The following is a 15,473-nucleotide window of genomic DNA, read 5'->3' as shown; positions in this document are numbered from 1 at the left end:
GCTGTTTACTGTTTTTGAGCCAGTGTCCCTATTCGTTATTGTAGGGCATCTAATGAGACCAAGACTCATCTGATTCATGTTCGAAAACGCTTGAATGTTATCTAGTGCTGTTGCAACAGGCGTATGCCCAACAGAGCCAATGTATTCACCGAGACACAGACAATCGTTCAGTGTTCTTTTTGTGTGAAGTCAATAAATGAGGTTGGTGTGGCTATTAATAACCCGTTAATGATTGCCTTCACTGTTCTCTGGTGACAGTTCAATGATGTCCTATTGTATACGAGTCGGGGGATGACTGCGACCAACCAGTTCAAAGTGCACGGGCAGCTCCCTCTCCATGACATGACAGTAAGTTGACTCTCTTCTTTCACCTTTTCTTAACCCCCCCTCTTGTGCGCTGACGTGGAGTGCAGTAGAGTACAGTAGCTGTCACAAGTTTATAATTGCTTGCTGTAAATAAACTAGCGTGCCGTGCCACAGTAACTCCCCTACCATCTGTGTCTCTCTTTAATTCCCCCTCTGTCGCTCTCTCCCTGTCCCCCTTTTTCTCTCTCTCTCTCTCTCACACACACGCAGTCCCTCTCCCACAAGCAGATTTGTTCCTCTCATGCCCCATGTGTTGACTGACTGTCTGTGTGTCCCCAGATCCGGGAGAGCGAGGACGAGTGGGGTGTGCCTCACGCCTTCACCCTGGTTGGGCAGCGTCAATCAGTGGTGGTAGCAGCTAGGTGAGTCTGTGGTCCAGACTCCCAACGAGCTGGACTATTGGGTAGTCGTTCAACAGATGCCAGACAACAGGATGTGTACAGGGATGTGTGTTTTCATGTTTGCTGTGGTGTGAATAAAGTGGTCGGTATTCAGAATACAGTGGTTGGTGAATCGGCAGGCGACCGGTCCCCTCAGCAGCTCAGTTGACAATGAGACATTTGTATAAACACAAAGACACATTCATTATTTATACAGCACACTTGGTCATAAAAATAACTGCATGAAATATTTATTAGGTCAAGCCCAGCACTGGTGAAAAAAAATGCATTACTTTTTCTGTCCATTTCTCTCTCTCTCTCTCTTTCTCTCTTCCTTTCTCCTCCCCCCCACCCCCCATCCAGTTCCCTGTCAGAGATGGAGAAGTGGATGGAGGACATTAAGATGGCCATTGACTTGGCAGAGACCAGCAACGGCCACACAGCTGACCTGCTGGCCAGAAGTCTGTCTGATAACAGTAAGTTGACACTGATACTGCAGTACACAGACTTTAGAGCATGGGCACTGGGCCTGCCATATGGAACAAACTAGTAATGTATCGAGAATCATCCAACCTCATGAGTTAATGAATTATTGCTGAATTCTCCCCATACTGTTCCCTCATTGCACAGACAGTTGGTACTCTTCTAGAAACTTCAGAGGCAGAATGGGCCAACCTGTACATCCGAAATGAGCTTGAATAGCTCAAATACAATGCTTCAAATTGATGGTTTATAAAGCCTTGATTGAAATTATTTTTCAAATGATTTCATACAGCCTGTCTGCATGTATTTACAAACCTAGCCACTATGAAGTATTGTGTTACTATTTATCTCATCAGGTTTTACAGTAGGATCCGTCTTCCCACGTTGTCACCGGGTGTATGTGGAATTAACCGCTTCCTGAATTTCCCAGAATCCACAACAGAGGACTCCTGTGCGGAGGCGGAGTCTGAGGACGACCTGATGGCGTCACGCACCTCCCTGGAGAGGCAGGCCCCTCACCGTGGTAACACCACGGTGCACGTGTGCTGGCACAGGAACACCAGCGTGTCCATGGTGGACTTTAGCGTAGCTGTGGAGGTACCACAACCAGTCCTAACCTGTCCTGCTCTCCCCTCCCCCCATCTCTCTCTCTCTCACTATGTATCTGAGTGTGTATCTGTTTCCTCTCCTTATTGAATGTGCTTCTCTCCCCTGGGGACAATGTCCTCCCGTGCCACCCTCTCTCTCTGTCCTGTGCCATTTAGATATTAGATTACCTCAGTGCTTTGTCCCCAAGCTGTTGGCACTGTCTCTTCTGTGAACCGCTACATAGGACACTCAGCAGGATGTCATCAACGTTTTTCAGTCTTGGAACAGCACAACTCAGTGCAGCTGAGACGGCATCTTACAAGCTGTTTATTTTCTCTGTTATGTTGTATACTGAGCCCAGAGCAAGACCAGACTTTAGCATGAGGTGGGTGCACTGCAAGGACACTGTTCTCATCTTGCCCTCTGTGGCTAACTCTTCCAGTGTGGTTTTCTTATCTAATCTCTACTGTGGATGTCCCTTTGTGGTTTTGCGCTCCTTTTTTCTCTCCTTCAGAGCCGTGCCTGGACTCGCCATTAGTCGTCCCCCCCGTGTTTAGCCCTTGCAGTGCATGCGTGTGTTTACACCTACTCAGTCTTTGTGTCTCTGTCCTTTCCTCCCTCCCTCCCTCTTTTCTGTCTGTCTCTTCTGTGTGTCCGTCTGCCTGTCCTCCGTGGTAGAGGACCCTAGTCCAGTCAGTGACTCAGAGGCCTCCCTCTCGGGGTCCTCGGGGCCCAGCAGTGGCCAGGGACCAGTGCCTCTCTCTCTTATCTGCTGGTATCGAGTTCACAGCCTCTCCTTTAGTGATTCCTGCAGGAGTCTAGAGGTAAAAGAGCCAGGGAGAGAGGAGAGGCCTCCCCATCACATTGTAGCAATACTGTCACATACTAGCACCTTGTATCTTCTTTGAGGTCGTTGGTGAAAAGTTGAACACTTTTGTGTAACACTTTTCACTTGTAAAGACCTACGATGAACTAAAATAAGTTAGTGGTAGCCTAAAATGATGGCTCAGTTTACAGTAAATGCTTTATGTTGCCACTAGATGGCAGTTGTTTACAGTGACCATAGAGGTCACTGTTAGTTCAGTGACTTTAAACTGTTGCTGGATGGACCCCATGATAGACACTGTCTGTTTATAGCTGTACTTACCTCCGATAAACCACTGAAGTGAACAGAGGCCTCAGGCTTAATTACAGTGGGTTTATTTTCAGAGCTTACAGTGCAGCACACACTATTCCTTACACACTAACATACAGTGCCTTCAGACAATATTCGTACCCCTTGTCTTATTCCACATTCTGTTATTTTTTTTCTTCTCACACATCTACACACAATAACCCATAATGACAGTCAAAACATGTTTTTAGAAATGAATGCAAATGTATTGAAAATGAAATACAGAAATATTTCATTTACGTAAGTATTCACACCCCTGAGTCAATACATGTTAGAATCACCTTTGGCAGCGATTTTAAAGATGTGAGTCTTTCTGGGTAAGTCGCTAAGAGCTTTGCACACTTGGATTGTATAATATTTGCACATTATTCTTTTAACAATTCATCAAGCTTTGTTGGTTGTTGATCATTGCTAAACAGACATTTTCAAGTCTTGCAAGTTTCAAGCCTATTTAAGTCAAAACTGCAACTAGGCCACAAAGGAATATTCAACATAATCTTGGTAAGCAACTCCAGTGTATATTTGGCCTTGTGTTTTAGGTTATTGTCCTGTTGAAAGGTGAATTTGTCTCCCAGTGTCTGTTGGAAAGCAAACTGAACCAGGTTTTCCTCTAGGATTTTGTCTGCGTTTAGCTCTATTCCTTTTGTTTTTATCCTATAAAACTCCCTAGTCCTTAACGATTACAAGCATACCCATAACATGATGTAGCCACCACCATGCTTGGAAATATGAAGAGTGGTACTGAGTGATGTGTTGTGTTGGATTTGCCCCAAGCTTTGTATTCAGGACAAAAAGTGAATTTCTTTGCCACATGTCTTGCAGTTTGCCTTGTTGCAAACAGGATGCATGTATTGGAATATTTGTATTCTGTACAGGCTTCCTTCTTTTCACTCTGTCATTTAGGTTAGTATTGTGGAGTAACTACAATGTTGTTGATCCATCCTCAGTTTTCTCCTATCACAGCCAATAAACTCTAACTGTTTTAAAGTTACCATTGGCCTCATGGTGAAATCCATGAGAGGTTTCCTTCCTCTCCAGCAACTGAGTAAGGAAGGACACCTGTATCTTTGTAGTGACTGGGTGTATTGATACACCATCCAAAGTGTAATTAATACCTTCACCATTCTCAAAGGGATATTCAATGTCTGCATTATAATTTTTTTACCCATCTACCAATATATACCCTTTGCAAGGTATTGAAAAACCTCCGTTTTTTGGGGTTGAATCTGTATTTGAAATTCACTGCTCGACTGAGGGACCTTACGTACTTTTATGTGTGCGGTACAGAGATGAGGTAGTCATTCAAAAATCATGTTAAACTCTATTATTGCACACAGAGTAATTAAGTCCATGCAACTTATTATGTGTTAAGCACATTTTTACTCCTGAACTTATTTATTGAATTTATTTAGGCTTGAATACTTTACTCAAGACATTTCAGCTTTTCATATTTAATACATTTCTAAAAACATAATTCCACTTTGACATTATGGGGTATTGTGTGTAGGCCAGTGTTAAAAATGTCTATTTAATCCATTTTAAATTCAGGCTGTAACACAAAAACATGTGGAACAGGTGATGGGGTGTGAATAGGTTCTGAAGGTGCTGTAAGTGTTTGTTGAAATTCCCTCTACTTGTTTTATTTTTATTTTTGTCATGTCATTTTTCTATGTAGTACATGAACAAAGTTCACTGATTGTAAATCGTTGTTCTACTGTAGAATCAGCTGTCAGGAAACCTGCTGAGGAAGTTCAAGAACAGCAATGGCTGGCAGAAGCTCTGGGTGGTCTTCACCAACTTCAGCCTGTTCTTCTACAAGACCCACCAGGTGAGGGCTAGCACCAACTCCTCGTGTTTGACTCTCAGTGTAGACCATGGGCCGTATTCACGAAGCGTCTCAGAGTAGGATTGCTGCTCTAAGATCAGGTCCTCCATGTCCATGTAATCTTATTAATTATAAGTTAGCACTCTGAGACGCTTGATACATATGGTACCAGAACTACAGCAATGTGTTCTGGGGAAGAAGACACTCTCCTCTCTCACCCTCCTTATGATCCATGTATGTCTGTGAAGGCCAGACGCACAGCAATGTGTGCTGGGGACGACCCCCTACCCTCCTCCTGCTCATGATCCATGATCGTCAACATGGCAGTATTGTTTACAATCTAACAATATCCCATTAATTTAAGAATATACCATCTCTCTGTGGAATTTCAAATCCATGTGCCATGTAAGGGAGTTACACACATCCCCATGCCAGTTGATCTGCTCTCACTTTCAGCACAGCTCCCCTGAAGCCATTAGAATCACCACCTGAAAGAAACCATTGTTAGTAATGCTATAGTTAGTTACTCATGTTTTGTCACATGTTCTGTGACCTGTAGCCGTGGGGCATTTTCCCTGATTTTAAAATGCGCCATGAAAGTGATAGTGTTATCAAGTGTGTTTGTAGTGATAAGCAGTGGTGGAAAAAGTACCCAATTGTCATACTTGAGTAAAAGTAAAGATACCTTAATAGAAAATGAGTAAAATAAAGTAAAAGAGTAAAAGTCTTACTTGAGTAAAAGTCTAAAAGTATTTGGTTTTAAATATACTTAAGTATCAGAAGTAAATGTAATTGCAAAAAAAGATATTTAAGCATCAAAGTACAAGTATAAATAATTTAAAATTGCTTATATTAAGGAAACCAGACGGCATATTTTTCTAGTTTTTGTCATTTACGGATAGCCAGGGGCACACTCCAACACTCAGACATCATTTACGAACAAAGCATGTGTGTTTAGTGAGTCCTCCAGATCAGAGGCAGTAGGGATGACCAGGGATGTTCTTTTGATGCGTGAATTAGACCATTTTCCTGTCCCGCTGAGCATTCAAAATATATCCTTACAACAAAGCATAACAGGAATATTCACTTTACTTGAATAATGGCGTTAGTGGTGATGGTAACTACCCTGATAGCTTTATAAGTAGTTCTAGAGTTGTCGATGATACAACAAAATAATTTTGGGTGTCAGGGAAAATGTATGGATAAAAAGTACATAATTTTCTTTAGGAATGTAGTGAAGTAAAAGTTGTCAAAAATAAAAATGGTAATGTAAAGTACAGATACCCAAAAAACTACTTAAGTAGTACTTCAAAGTATTTTTACTTAAGTACTTTACACCACTGAGTGAAAGTGAGTAGCTCCTTGAAATTGATTGCTTTAACGGTTTGTTACTGGATGTAAGTAGCTTCATAACGTTCAGAATTCTTAACCGTTTGATCCTTTCCCCTCGCTCCAGGATGATTATCCTCTGGCCAGTCTCCCCCTGTTGGGCTACTCTGTCACCATCCCCACTGAGTCTGAAAACATCCACAAGGACTATGTCTTCAAACTGCATTTCAAATCCCACGTCTACTACTTCAGATCTGAGAGTGAATACACATTTGAGAGGTACAGTGCACTTCTGTCTATCCTGTAGTGTGTACAGTATATAGTATGTTTGTTTACAGATGTTACTGGGCAGTGTGAAACCCTCTGTCTTTTTCTCTCCATACAGGTGGATGGAGGTCATTCGCAGTGCCACAGTCTCTGCCAGCAGCACCCGCATTCTGAGCCGGAAAGAGCCCCATCCGTACTGATCCAAAGAGCAAGGGCTCTCTCCCTGTCTCCATGCCTCTTCTCCCTACCACAATCTCCCATAGGGTCTGGCCACATCTAGCCTCTCATCACACTACGACTCCCCAAGCAGCAAGCTGAAGTAGAGCCCCTCTGGCGCCACATTCACTTCACTTCTCTGGACACTCTTGATTTCCTTTTCTACACATATCTGGGACATATGTACATTGAGCAGTGTCCATGCACAATCTTGGTGCTTTTTAATGCTTTAATGGTGACATGTCCGCTGGTTTAGACTGCATCAGAGACTGCATTTTCAGCATTTTTACTCAGCTCTGAAACTCTTTTTGTAGGATGCCATTTTATACTGTTTTCTAACGGGCTGAATCACTTACTGTACTTCTGGTTTCACATTCTGTCATTGGATTGTTTTTATGGTGGGAACATGTTGATACAGAGATTCTGCATTTTTAAACTTGTTTTTTTCATAGATGGTTAGAATATCACTGCATCCTCAAGATTTGTGTCTCCTTGTTCATTTTATGGGGGAAAATAATAATTAAAAAAATAATTGCCAAACAGTTTTACCATTTTCCTACACTTTTAATGCAATTTTACTACATTGGTGGTGAGGAGACTTGAAATGTGTTGTTAAAAAAAAAAAAAGGTCACTTTAAATTACATTTTTCTTTTAATAAGATGTCTCTGGACAGTGAGAGACCTTGTGATAAGTAAGATATCAGAATATTTTGTTGTATCATCGACAACTCTAGAACTACTTATAAAGCTATCAGGGTAGTTACCATCACCACTAACGCCATTATTCAAGTAAAGTGAATATTCCTGTTATGCTTTGTTGTAAGGATACTTCAGAGGGTGTTCTGAACACTATTATACTCCACCCTCAATTGTGTGAGAAATGTGAGATGTTCATAATCTGTGTATTATGAAGGAAACTGTAATGGAAAGCTTTAAAGAATATGTGTGAAACAAAATATAAACTTTCAGTTCCAAGCACCATTGCCCTTGTTGGACTAGGCTGCCTCCCATATGTAAAGAGACCTTTACAAGTCTAAATTAAATGGATATATGCTTATGACACAGAGTGAAAACGTTGGTTTTCCTTATTGAGGGAATGCTGTGTTTTCCCAGACACCAGAGAGCGCTTTGGAAATGAAAGCAATAAAAACCTAATTTGAACATTTGTATTGTGGGTTCTTTTGCTAATCCATAATAGCTAACCGAGGTGTGATTGCCCATGGAATGTTTTTAACCACTTTCACCTAAGTACACTGCACAAGAGAATTGACATTTTGTTTCTTGTATTCCCATAGATGGCATCATTGCTCAATAACATAAGACCTGTGCCATTGTGCTAGTCAATACTGGCCCGAAGTTATTGCATAATTTTAATCTGATGAAAGAATTCTACGTCGTCCTACTAAAAACAAACTTGGTCATTCTCATTAGGTTTTTACCATCCAATTGAGAATGTTGTGTGAAGTACTTTACTGTATTTAAATTATGCACGTTTAAATAGTTATTCTACATTAATTGAACAATTATTTCCACTATGGTGACAGACATGGCATTGTATCTTCTCTACTTTCCACGTTACATGCCGATAAAAAACTGTTTTTTCCCCCGATGAATATTATTGTAACAATGATTACAGTACGTTCATAGCCTGCTCAAATAGAAACTGAACTGGGCAGGCCTTTGTAAATCACTGGAGAAGGGAGGAGTGGAGAAGCGTGGTGGAACGACGCACGCAGATTACGCTTTCTGGCTGGCGTCGCATGTATACGGACCACAACGAGACCGACGAGGGACAGGCGTAATGAGACGGTGAACGCGCGGAAGAATGGTTTATTATGACAACAACAACTCAGCGGGGGAATGTAACAGCTGCGGAATAATACAATACAACTTCCACGAGTAATTGTTGCAAATTATGAGATCAAAAAGGCAGAGGGAACCAGCACAACATGACCCAGTTTTAAACTCAAGGTGCGCTCTTGTGCAGACGGAGAAACGGGAAAGCCGGCTGATGATTCAGTTTTTACTCTTCTTCTTTGACGTTTTATAAATTCCTAAAGAAATTGATGAAAGGCAGGACTCGACAATGTCAGTTCCAGTACATCCGGAGACCAGGAAATTTACAAGGGGACTAAGTAAACCTGGCACTGCGGCTGAACTAAGGCAAAGTGTCTCTGAGGTTGTCAGGACCTCCGTGCTTGTTGTAAGTACACTACATAGTTTCCATCCTCTTCTAAGCTCTCTATGCCATACGTCTGTTTGCTATTGTGCCTTGTGTGTTACATTCTAGCCCGTAGAGATGTGCGCCCATTGTCACCCACCCTCGAGGTCAGCAGGTGCAGCACTAAGATAATTATACTCAATGTGGCCCAATAAGACCTGTATCACATTTTGTTCATGTAGGCCTACTTGAAAGCATTACATGATGCATTCCATGTTGGGAGTTTACCTATTATTTGACTTGGTTAACCTGTTAATTGTTTAGGCCTACATTACGTATTGGTGCACACAGGGTTAAGCCAATTTCAGCTGCCTCCCTCATTTCATTGAGTTGTATTCCATTCTAGTAAAAACATTTTTTTGTTGCTCTCTGACCCTCCAGCAAGGTCAATCATTCCTCTATCATTGATTAAACATGTAAATTAGATGCACACATCAGCAATGGTAGGCCTATACATGGATTATCATGGATATGAATAATCCTTTACATTTGTTTTTTTTAATGTTGCAGTATGTAACTTTTTGGCCGACCCTACAAAATTAACATAGAAATGTGAGTTATGGATCTGTCATTCTCATTGAAAGCACGTCTAGAAGCGGTAGATCTGTTCTTTCTATGCTTCCCGTTCTTTTACTTTAGGGTTTGTAAACCAGCTTCAAACAGAGAACACAATATTTTGGGTTATGGAAAATATATTTCATAGCTGTTTAGATGGTACAAAGATTCTCTACACTATGCTTGTTTGTTTTGTCATATAAACTGAAATTCGGCAAACTATTAGAATTTTAGTAATCAGGAAATGTCTATTTCTGCATAGTGCACCTTTTAACTAGTCCTACATCTTTATAACCTGTTGTGAAAAACATAACGTGTTCAAGGTGCAATCTATACTGAGATCCATGGAGTACTTGGAAGGCCAATCTTGTAGAGACTACATTAGGCCTATGTTCTAATGGAATGCACATGTCGGTATTAGCACACTGTACTCAATAGGCCACCATATTGTCCCTTCAGGTCAACATATTTGCCTGATACAAGGAAAAAGGTCATTTTAGTACATAACTAAACCCCTTCATGTGTATGTGTAAGGATTTTTTTTTCTTTGCTTTTAGAAATGACAATTTATATAATGACCAAGTAAATGTTAGGAATCTCTGCCCCATTATAGGGTATTTAGTATCAGTGAGGTAGTCTATGTCCATAGACAGGCTCTCAGAGGCACCACATTACAAAGAGAAGTATTTGGCATCAATTTCATGGTCGGTGTCCCAGACAGTATCGGGTGCCATTTGTCTAATGATGAATTTGACCATCCAGTTTGAAACATTTGGGCAACGGGGCCTGTGGTATCGCAATATTAATTTTGCAAAGGCTCTGGAGAGAAAGGAGTTGACCCTTTTGTGTGTACTGTGTTTGGTGTGGTGTTTGGAGTAATTGTTCCAACTTTCCTAGAAGGAGTTGCTAGGTAACCGAAACGGACACCGTCCAGGCTCTCTGTCAGGGAAATGGAATCCTGACTCAAGATCCCAGACCCACAACCACACCTTCATATTATTTATTTATTTATTTATTTATTCATTCATTCATTTTTTTCTCATGGACCCAAGCCAGATGATTCTGGAGGAGACTAGAGGTATGCAAACTAATGTGTTTTATAAGGAAGTCATTGTGAATAAGAACAACTCCCAAGTTCACTGACCAACATAAGGTGAATGGTAGGAAGAATAAAGTGTGAAGTATAGCTCTGTTGTTCTGGTGGAGCCCCTCAGTGGAGTGGGACAGGAATGTGATTCTACACAAGACCATCATCCACACACACGGCTTGTAATTAATTCCTCCATGAAACATGTAAATACCCTCAGAGAGGAAGAAGGATCTCTTTCAGTGACATAAAGGGGAGATTGTGACGGATCCCCCCCCCCCATTGTGGACGATTGTGTTTCAGTCTGCATTGAAACACAAATGTATTGTATTGTCTGAAAGATTGTAATCCAAATACCCACTAAGAAGTCATAATGAACTGAATAGATGCTCTTTGGTCAGTAGATATTGTATGGCTCAAACTATTACTCAAACTGATCATGGATAGGATCAAGTGCAAAAGTTAGATTTCAGAGGCAAATACTGTCCACTGTTCCACTGATTAGCCAGTTCATGTAATGTTTCTGAGAGGACACACCGGGCAGAGCCCCTTTGTTTATTGTTGGAATAAAGGGATGTGCCAGTGGACAGGGCTCACAGCTGAGATGTCCCTCTATTTCTCCATGCACGCTCAGAGCAGAGCCAGATCTCTCTTTGTGACAACCATAATGGCCGTCATAAGCTTTTCATTTGTCGTGGTGGTGGCAGTAACTCCAAAGTCTGCCTTTGAAACAAAACAGGACTCGGCATTCTCTCCCGTATTACATTAGAACAGAAATGCATTGGATACATTTGAGAAGATTCCTCTCAATTTAAAGGCTCTGTATTCCAGGTCTGCTTTCCTTGTTAGGAAAAGTGTGGAAACTAATCCATCGATGGCAGCTGGATATGATCTGTTATTGCACAAGTGCTATAAAACAGCTGGGGGCAGTTGTGTAATTGCAATCAATAGTCCATGTTGGATTTCAGTTAATGGTGCTAAACTTAGATCCTCACTGGCCCTGCTGTTGGTTGGAGCCTAGAGGATTGTAAATCAGGAGGGATGTCATCACACACAGCCTCCAGGCCTGTCACATGGTCCAGGGGCCTGTGTGAAAGACCAATTTAAGACACTTGTATAATGTCTGTGTAGCCAAGGCCCTTGGAGCCTCGCGTGGGCCACTTTATTTGTCTCAGAGGGAGTTGGAGAAATCAGATGTCCCATAAACTGTTTGGCAGGAGGCCCAGCAGAGCATTTCATGTCTCAATCAAACAAAAGGTGGATTTACATTAGTTATATAATAATGATCAAATATGGCATTAGTAAAATATGTCTGGTGTGATCTACAGTATTTATCTTCATCATATTTGCTGTTTACACTAGCCTTGGATGTGGACATTCCTGCTTTATTTGTGAGTGAAGCTACTGGCATACCATAGTGTACAGACAAACAAAATAAGGATAGCTATTCAAACTATACAGGAGCTTCTCATCTAAACCATATCGCACGTAATTATTTCGAGGATATGTGGTGTAGATGTCTTCAAAAGATTTGAATCTAGATCCATCTCTTTACCCTACACAAGTACATCGTCTTCAGAAAGTATTCATACCGGAAATCAAAATGTATAAAAAAAACATTTTTTTTTTAATCTTACCCATCTACACACGATACCCCAGAATGACAAAGTGAACACATGTTTTTAGAAATATTTAAATGCAGAAACATCACATTTCCATAAATAGTCACACCCCTGAGTCAATACTTTGTAGAAGCACCTTTGGTGGCGATTACAGCTGTGAGTCTTTCTGGGTAAGTCTCTAAGAGCTTTGCACACCTGGATTGTACAATATTTGCCCATTATTCTTTAGAAAATTCTTCAAGCTCCGTCAAGTTGATTCTTGATCATTGCTAGTCAGGCATTTTCTAGTCTTGCTGTAGATTAAAGAAGATTTAAGTCCAAACTGTAGACCACTCAGGAGCATTCAATGTCATCTTGGTAGGCAACTCCAGTGTAGATTTGGCCTCGTGTTTTAAGTTATTTTTCCTGCTGAAAGGTGAATTTGTCTTCCAATGTCTGTTGGAAAGCAGACTGAACCAGGTTTTCCTCTAGGATTTTGCCTGTGTTTATAGTTGTATTCCATTTATTTTTATCCTGAAAAACGTCCCTAGTCTTTGCCGATGACAAGCATACCCATAACATGATGCAGCCATCACCATGCTTGAAAATATGAACAGTGGTACTGTTGGATTTGCCCCAAACACAACACTTTGTATTCATGTCATAAAGTTCATTTCTTTGACACATTTCTTGCAGTATTTCTTAAGGGACTTTTTCCAAACATTCTGTACATACTTCCTTCTTTTCACTCTGTCATTTAGGGATTAGTATTGTGGAGTAACTACAATGTTTTTAATACATCCTCAGTCTTCTCCTATCACAACCATTCTACTCTGTAACCGTTTTAAAATCACAATTGGCCTCATGATGAAATCCCTGAGCAGTTTCCTTCCTCTCCAGCAACTGAGTTTTGAAGGACGTTTGTATCTTTTGTAGTGACTGGGTGTATTGATACACCATCCAAAGGCTAATGAATAACTTCACCCTGCTCAAAGGGATATTTGTCTGCTTTGCTTGTTTTTTTACCCATCTACCAATAGGTGCCCTTCTTCTTTTCGAGACATTGAAAAACTTCTCTGGTCTTTGTGGTTGAAATTCACTACTCGATTGAGGGACCTTACAGATCATTGTATGTGTGGGGTACAGAGATTCTAAAATCACGTTAACCTCAATTATTGAACACAGAATGAGTCTATGCAACTTATTATGCGATTTGTTAAGCACATTTTTACTCCTGAACTTATTTGGGCTTGCCATAACAAAGGGGTTGAATTCTTATCTACTCAAGACTTTTAAATTAAAAAAAATGTAATTCTACAAACTAAATTCCACTTTGACATTATGGGGTATTTTGTGTAGATCAGTGACACAATCTAAATGTAATCCATTTTAAATTCAGTCTGTAACACAACAAAATGTGGAAAAAGTAAAGGGGTTTGAATACTTTCTCAAGGCACTGTATCTCTTCTGGACCTAGTTTGTATCGTTAAAGTAGTGTAGAGAGGCCCTAACCTACTGAGCATCAACAAACAGTCGTGAAGCACATCCGCTCACTACCCGTGTAATTGTCCATTTCCCTCCTCCACTTGTGTTCTTTTGTTATCGTCCATGATGCTTTTTCTTCAGGCATCATTTCTTGTAACAGTCACAATTGTTTTTGTGAGTCATGCCATTATTATTCCATGATATGAATCCTCACAGCGGTGTACTGACAGACCGCTCAGTAAGAGTTGTAAGGGTTCATGTGTCCTCAGATACTTGACTTTTCATTTCATAAGAAGCTCCAGCTGACTTCATTGAGGATAAAGGATGAGACATAATGGCCATTCGTACAGTAAGGTCAACAGGACAGACCCTGAGCTGTTCTGCTTTGTGTCTCAGGATTTATTACTAAACTTCCATTAGCCTGAAAAAAGAACTTCAGGAATATCTAGTATCTATAGTACCTGCTGAAGTCATCTGTCTGTCTGTTCCCTTGTTCATTTTGGTCCAGATAGAAGAAATAACATGTGTGCAACATCGCAGGGATGCCTCAGGTGGTCGTGTAAACCCTCTCTGGGTAGCGTCCCACCCGCGGTACACACTATCAACAGCCAGTGAAATAGCAGGGCGGCAAATTCAAAACAAAAATCTCATAATTCAAATTTCTCAAACATACAAGTATTATACACCATTTTAAAGATGCTCCTTAATCCAACCACAGTGTCCGATTTCAAAAAGTCTTTACAGCGAAAGCATAACATTAGATTATGTTAGGACAGCCCCTAAACAAGAAAAACCACACAGCCATTTTCCAAGCAAGGAGAGGCGTCACAAAAACCAGAAATACAGCTAAAATTAATCACTAACCTTTGATGATCTTCCTCAGATGACACTCACAGGACTCAATATTACAAAATACATGTATGTTTTGTTTGATAAAGTTCATATTTATATCCATAAACCCCATTTTACATTGGCGCGTGATGTTCAGAAAATGTATTTCCACCAAAACTTTCGGTGAATGAGCACATCAATTTACAAAAATACTCATCATAAACGTTGATAAAATTTACAACAGTTATTGAAAGAATTATAGATACACTTCTCCTTAATGCAACCGCTGTGTCAGATTTTAAAATATCTTTACGGCGAAAGCACTTTTTTTTTTCTTCTCAATATTCTGAGTACAGAGCTCAGCCATCAAAGCAAGCTATACAGTTACCTGCCAAGTTCTGGAGTCAACTAAACTCAGAATTAGTATTATAAATCTTCCCTTACCTTTGCTGATCTTCATCGGAATGCACTCCCAGGACTCCCACTTCCACAAGAAATGTTATTTTTGTTCGAAAAACTCCATATTTGGACATAAATATCTCTGTTTTGTTCACGCGTTCAGATCACTAATCCAAAGGCATAACGCAAAACCAGAGACGAAAAGTCATAGTTCCATTACCGTTCGTAGAAACATGTCAAACGATGTTTACAATCAATCCTTAGGGTCTTTTTAACATAAAACTTTGATAATATTCCAACCGGACAATAGCGTATTCATTACAAAGGAAAAAGAAGGAGCGGTGCACCAGCCTGCCCGCGCAGTAAAAAACTCACTGGTCCCAGGCAGTCCACTGATTGACTGAGCTCCTATTCTCTGCCCAGTAACAGTAGAAGCATGAAACAAGTTTCTAAAGACTGTTGACAGCCAATGGAAGCCTTAGGAAGTGCAAAATGACCCTACAGACACTGTAGTTTGAATAGGGATTAGATAGAACAACTACAAGTCACTTCCCGGTTGGATTTTTTTCTCAGATTTTTGCCTGCCATATCTGTTCTGTTATACTCACAGATATCATTCAAACAGTTTTAGAAACTTCAGTGTTTTCTATCCAAATCTACCAATAA

The 15,473-nt window shown here is 40.6% G+C and overlaps 2 protein-coding genes across 11 annotated transcripts in view; both read left to right on the top strand.

The window, feature by feature from the left end:
- The window catches only part of LOC106586263 (FERM, ARHGEF and pleckstrin domain-containing protein 1), a 74,113-nt gene extending 66,324 nt beyond the window's left edge, over positions 1–7,789 (top strand). For all 8 annotated transcript variants that reach the window (XM_014173359.2, XM_014173363.2, XM_045707766.1 and 5 more), the window contains exons 21-27: positions 259–348; positions 646–728; positions 1,110–1,222; positions 1,660–1,826; positions 4,712–4,819; positions 6,273–6,424; positions 6,531–7,789. In XM_014173359.2, the coding sequence (XP_014028834.1) occupies positions 259–348; positions 646–728; positions 1,110–1,222; positions 1,660–1,826; positions 4,712–4,819; positions 6,273–6,424; positions 6,531–6,612 (795 nt within the window). In that variant the 3' untranslated portion in view covers positions 6,613–7,789. The remainder of the gene's footprint in view (positions 1–258; positions 349–645; positions 729–1,109; positions 1,223–1,659; positions 1,827–4,711; positions 4,820–6,272; positions 6,425–6,530) is intronic.
- Positions 7,790–8,363: 574 nt separating this feature from the next.
- Positions 8,364–15,473, top strand: part of LOC106586262 (dedicator of cytokinesis protein 9) — a 122,232-nt gene continuing 115,122 nt past the window's right edge. The window contains exon 1 of one of the 3 annotated variants that reach the window (XM_045707756.1): positions 8,364–8,831. In XM_045707756.1, coding sequence (XP_045563712.1) covers positions 8,715–8,831 — 117 coding nt within the window. In that variant the 5' untranslated portion in view covers positions 8,364–8,714. The remainder of the gene's footprint in view (positions 8,832–15,473) is intronic. The other 2 variants (XM_014173354.2, XM_045707760.1) reach the window with 2 other exon arrangements.

This window comes from Salmo salar, chromosome ssa25 (assembly GCF_905237065.1).
Source record: "Salmo salar chromosome ssa25, Ssal_v3.1, whole genome shotgun sequence".
NCBI lineage: Eukaryota > Metazoa > Chordata > Actinopteri > Salmoniformes > Salmonidae > Salmo > Salmo salar.
Note: the sequence above shows the minus strand (reverse complement) of the source record. Positions and strands in the feature narration are given on the sequence as shown.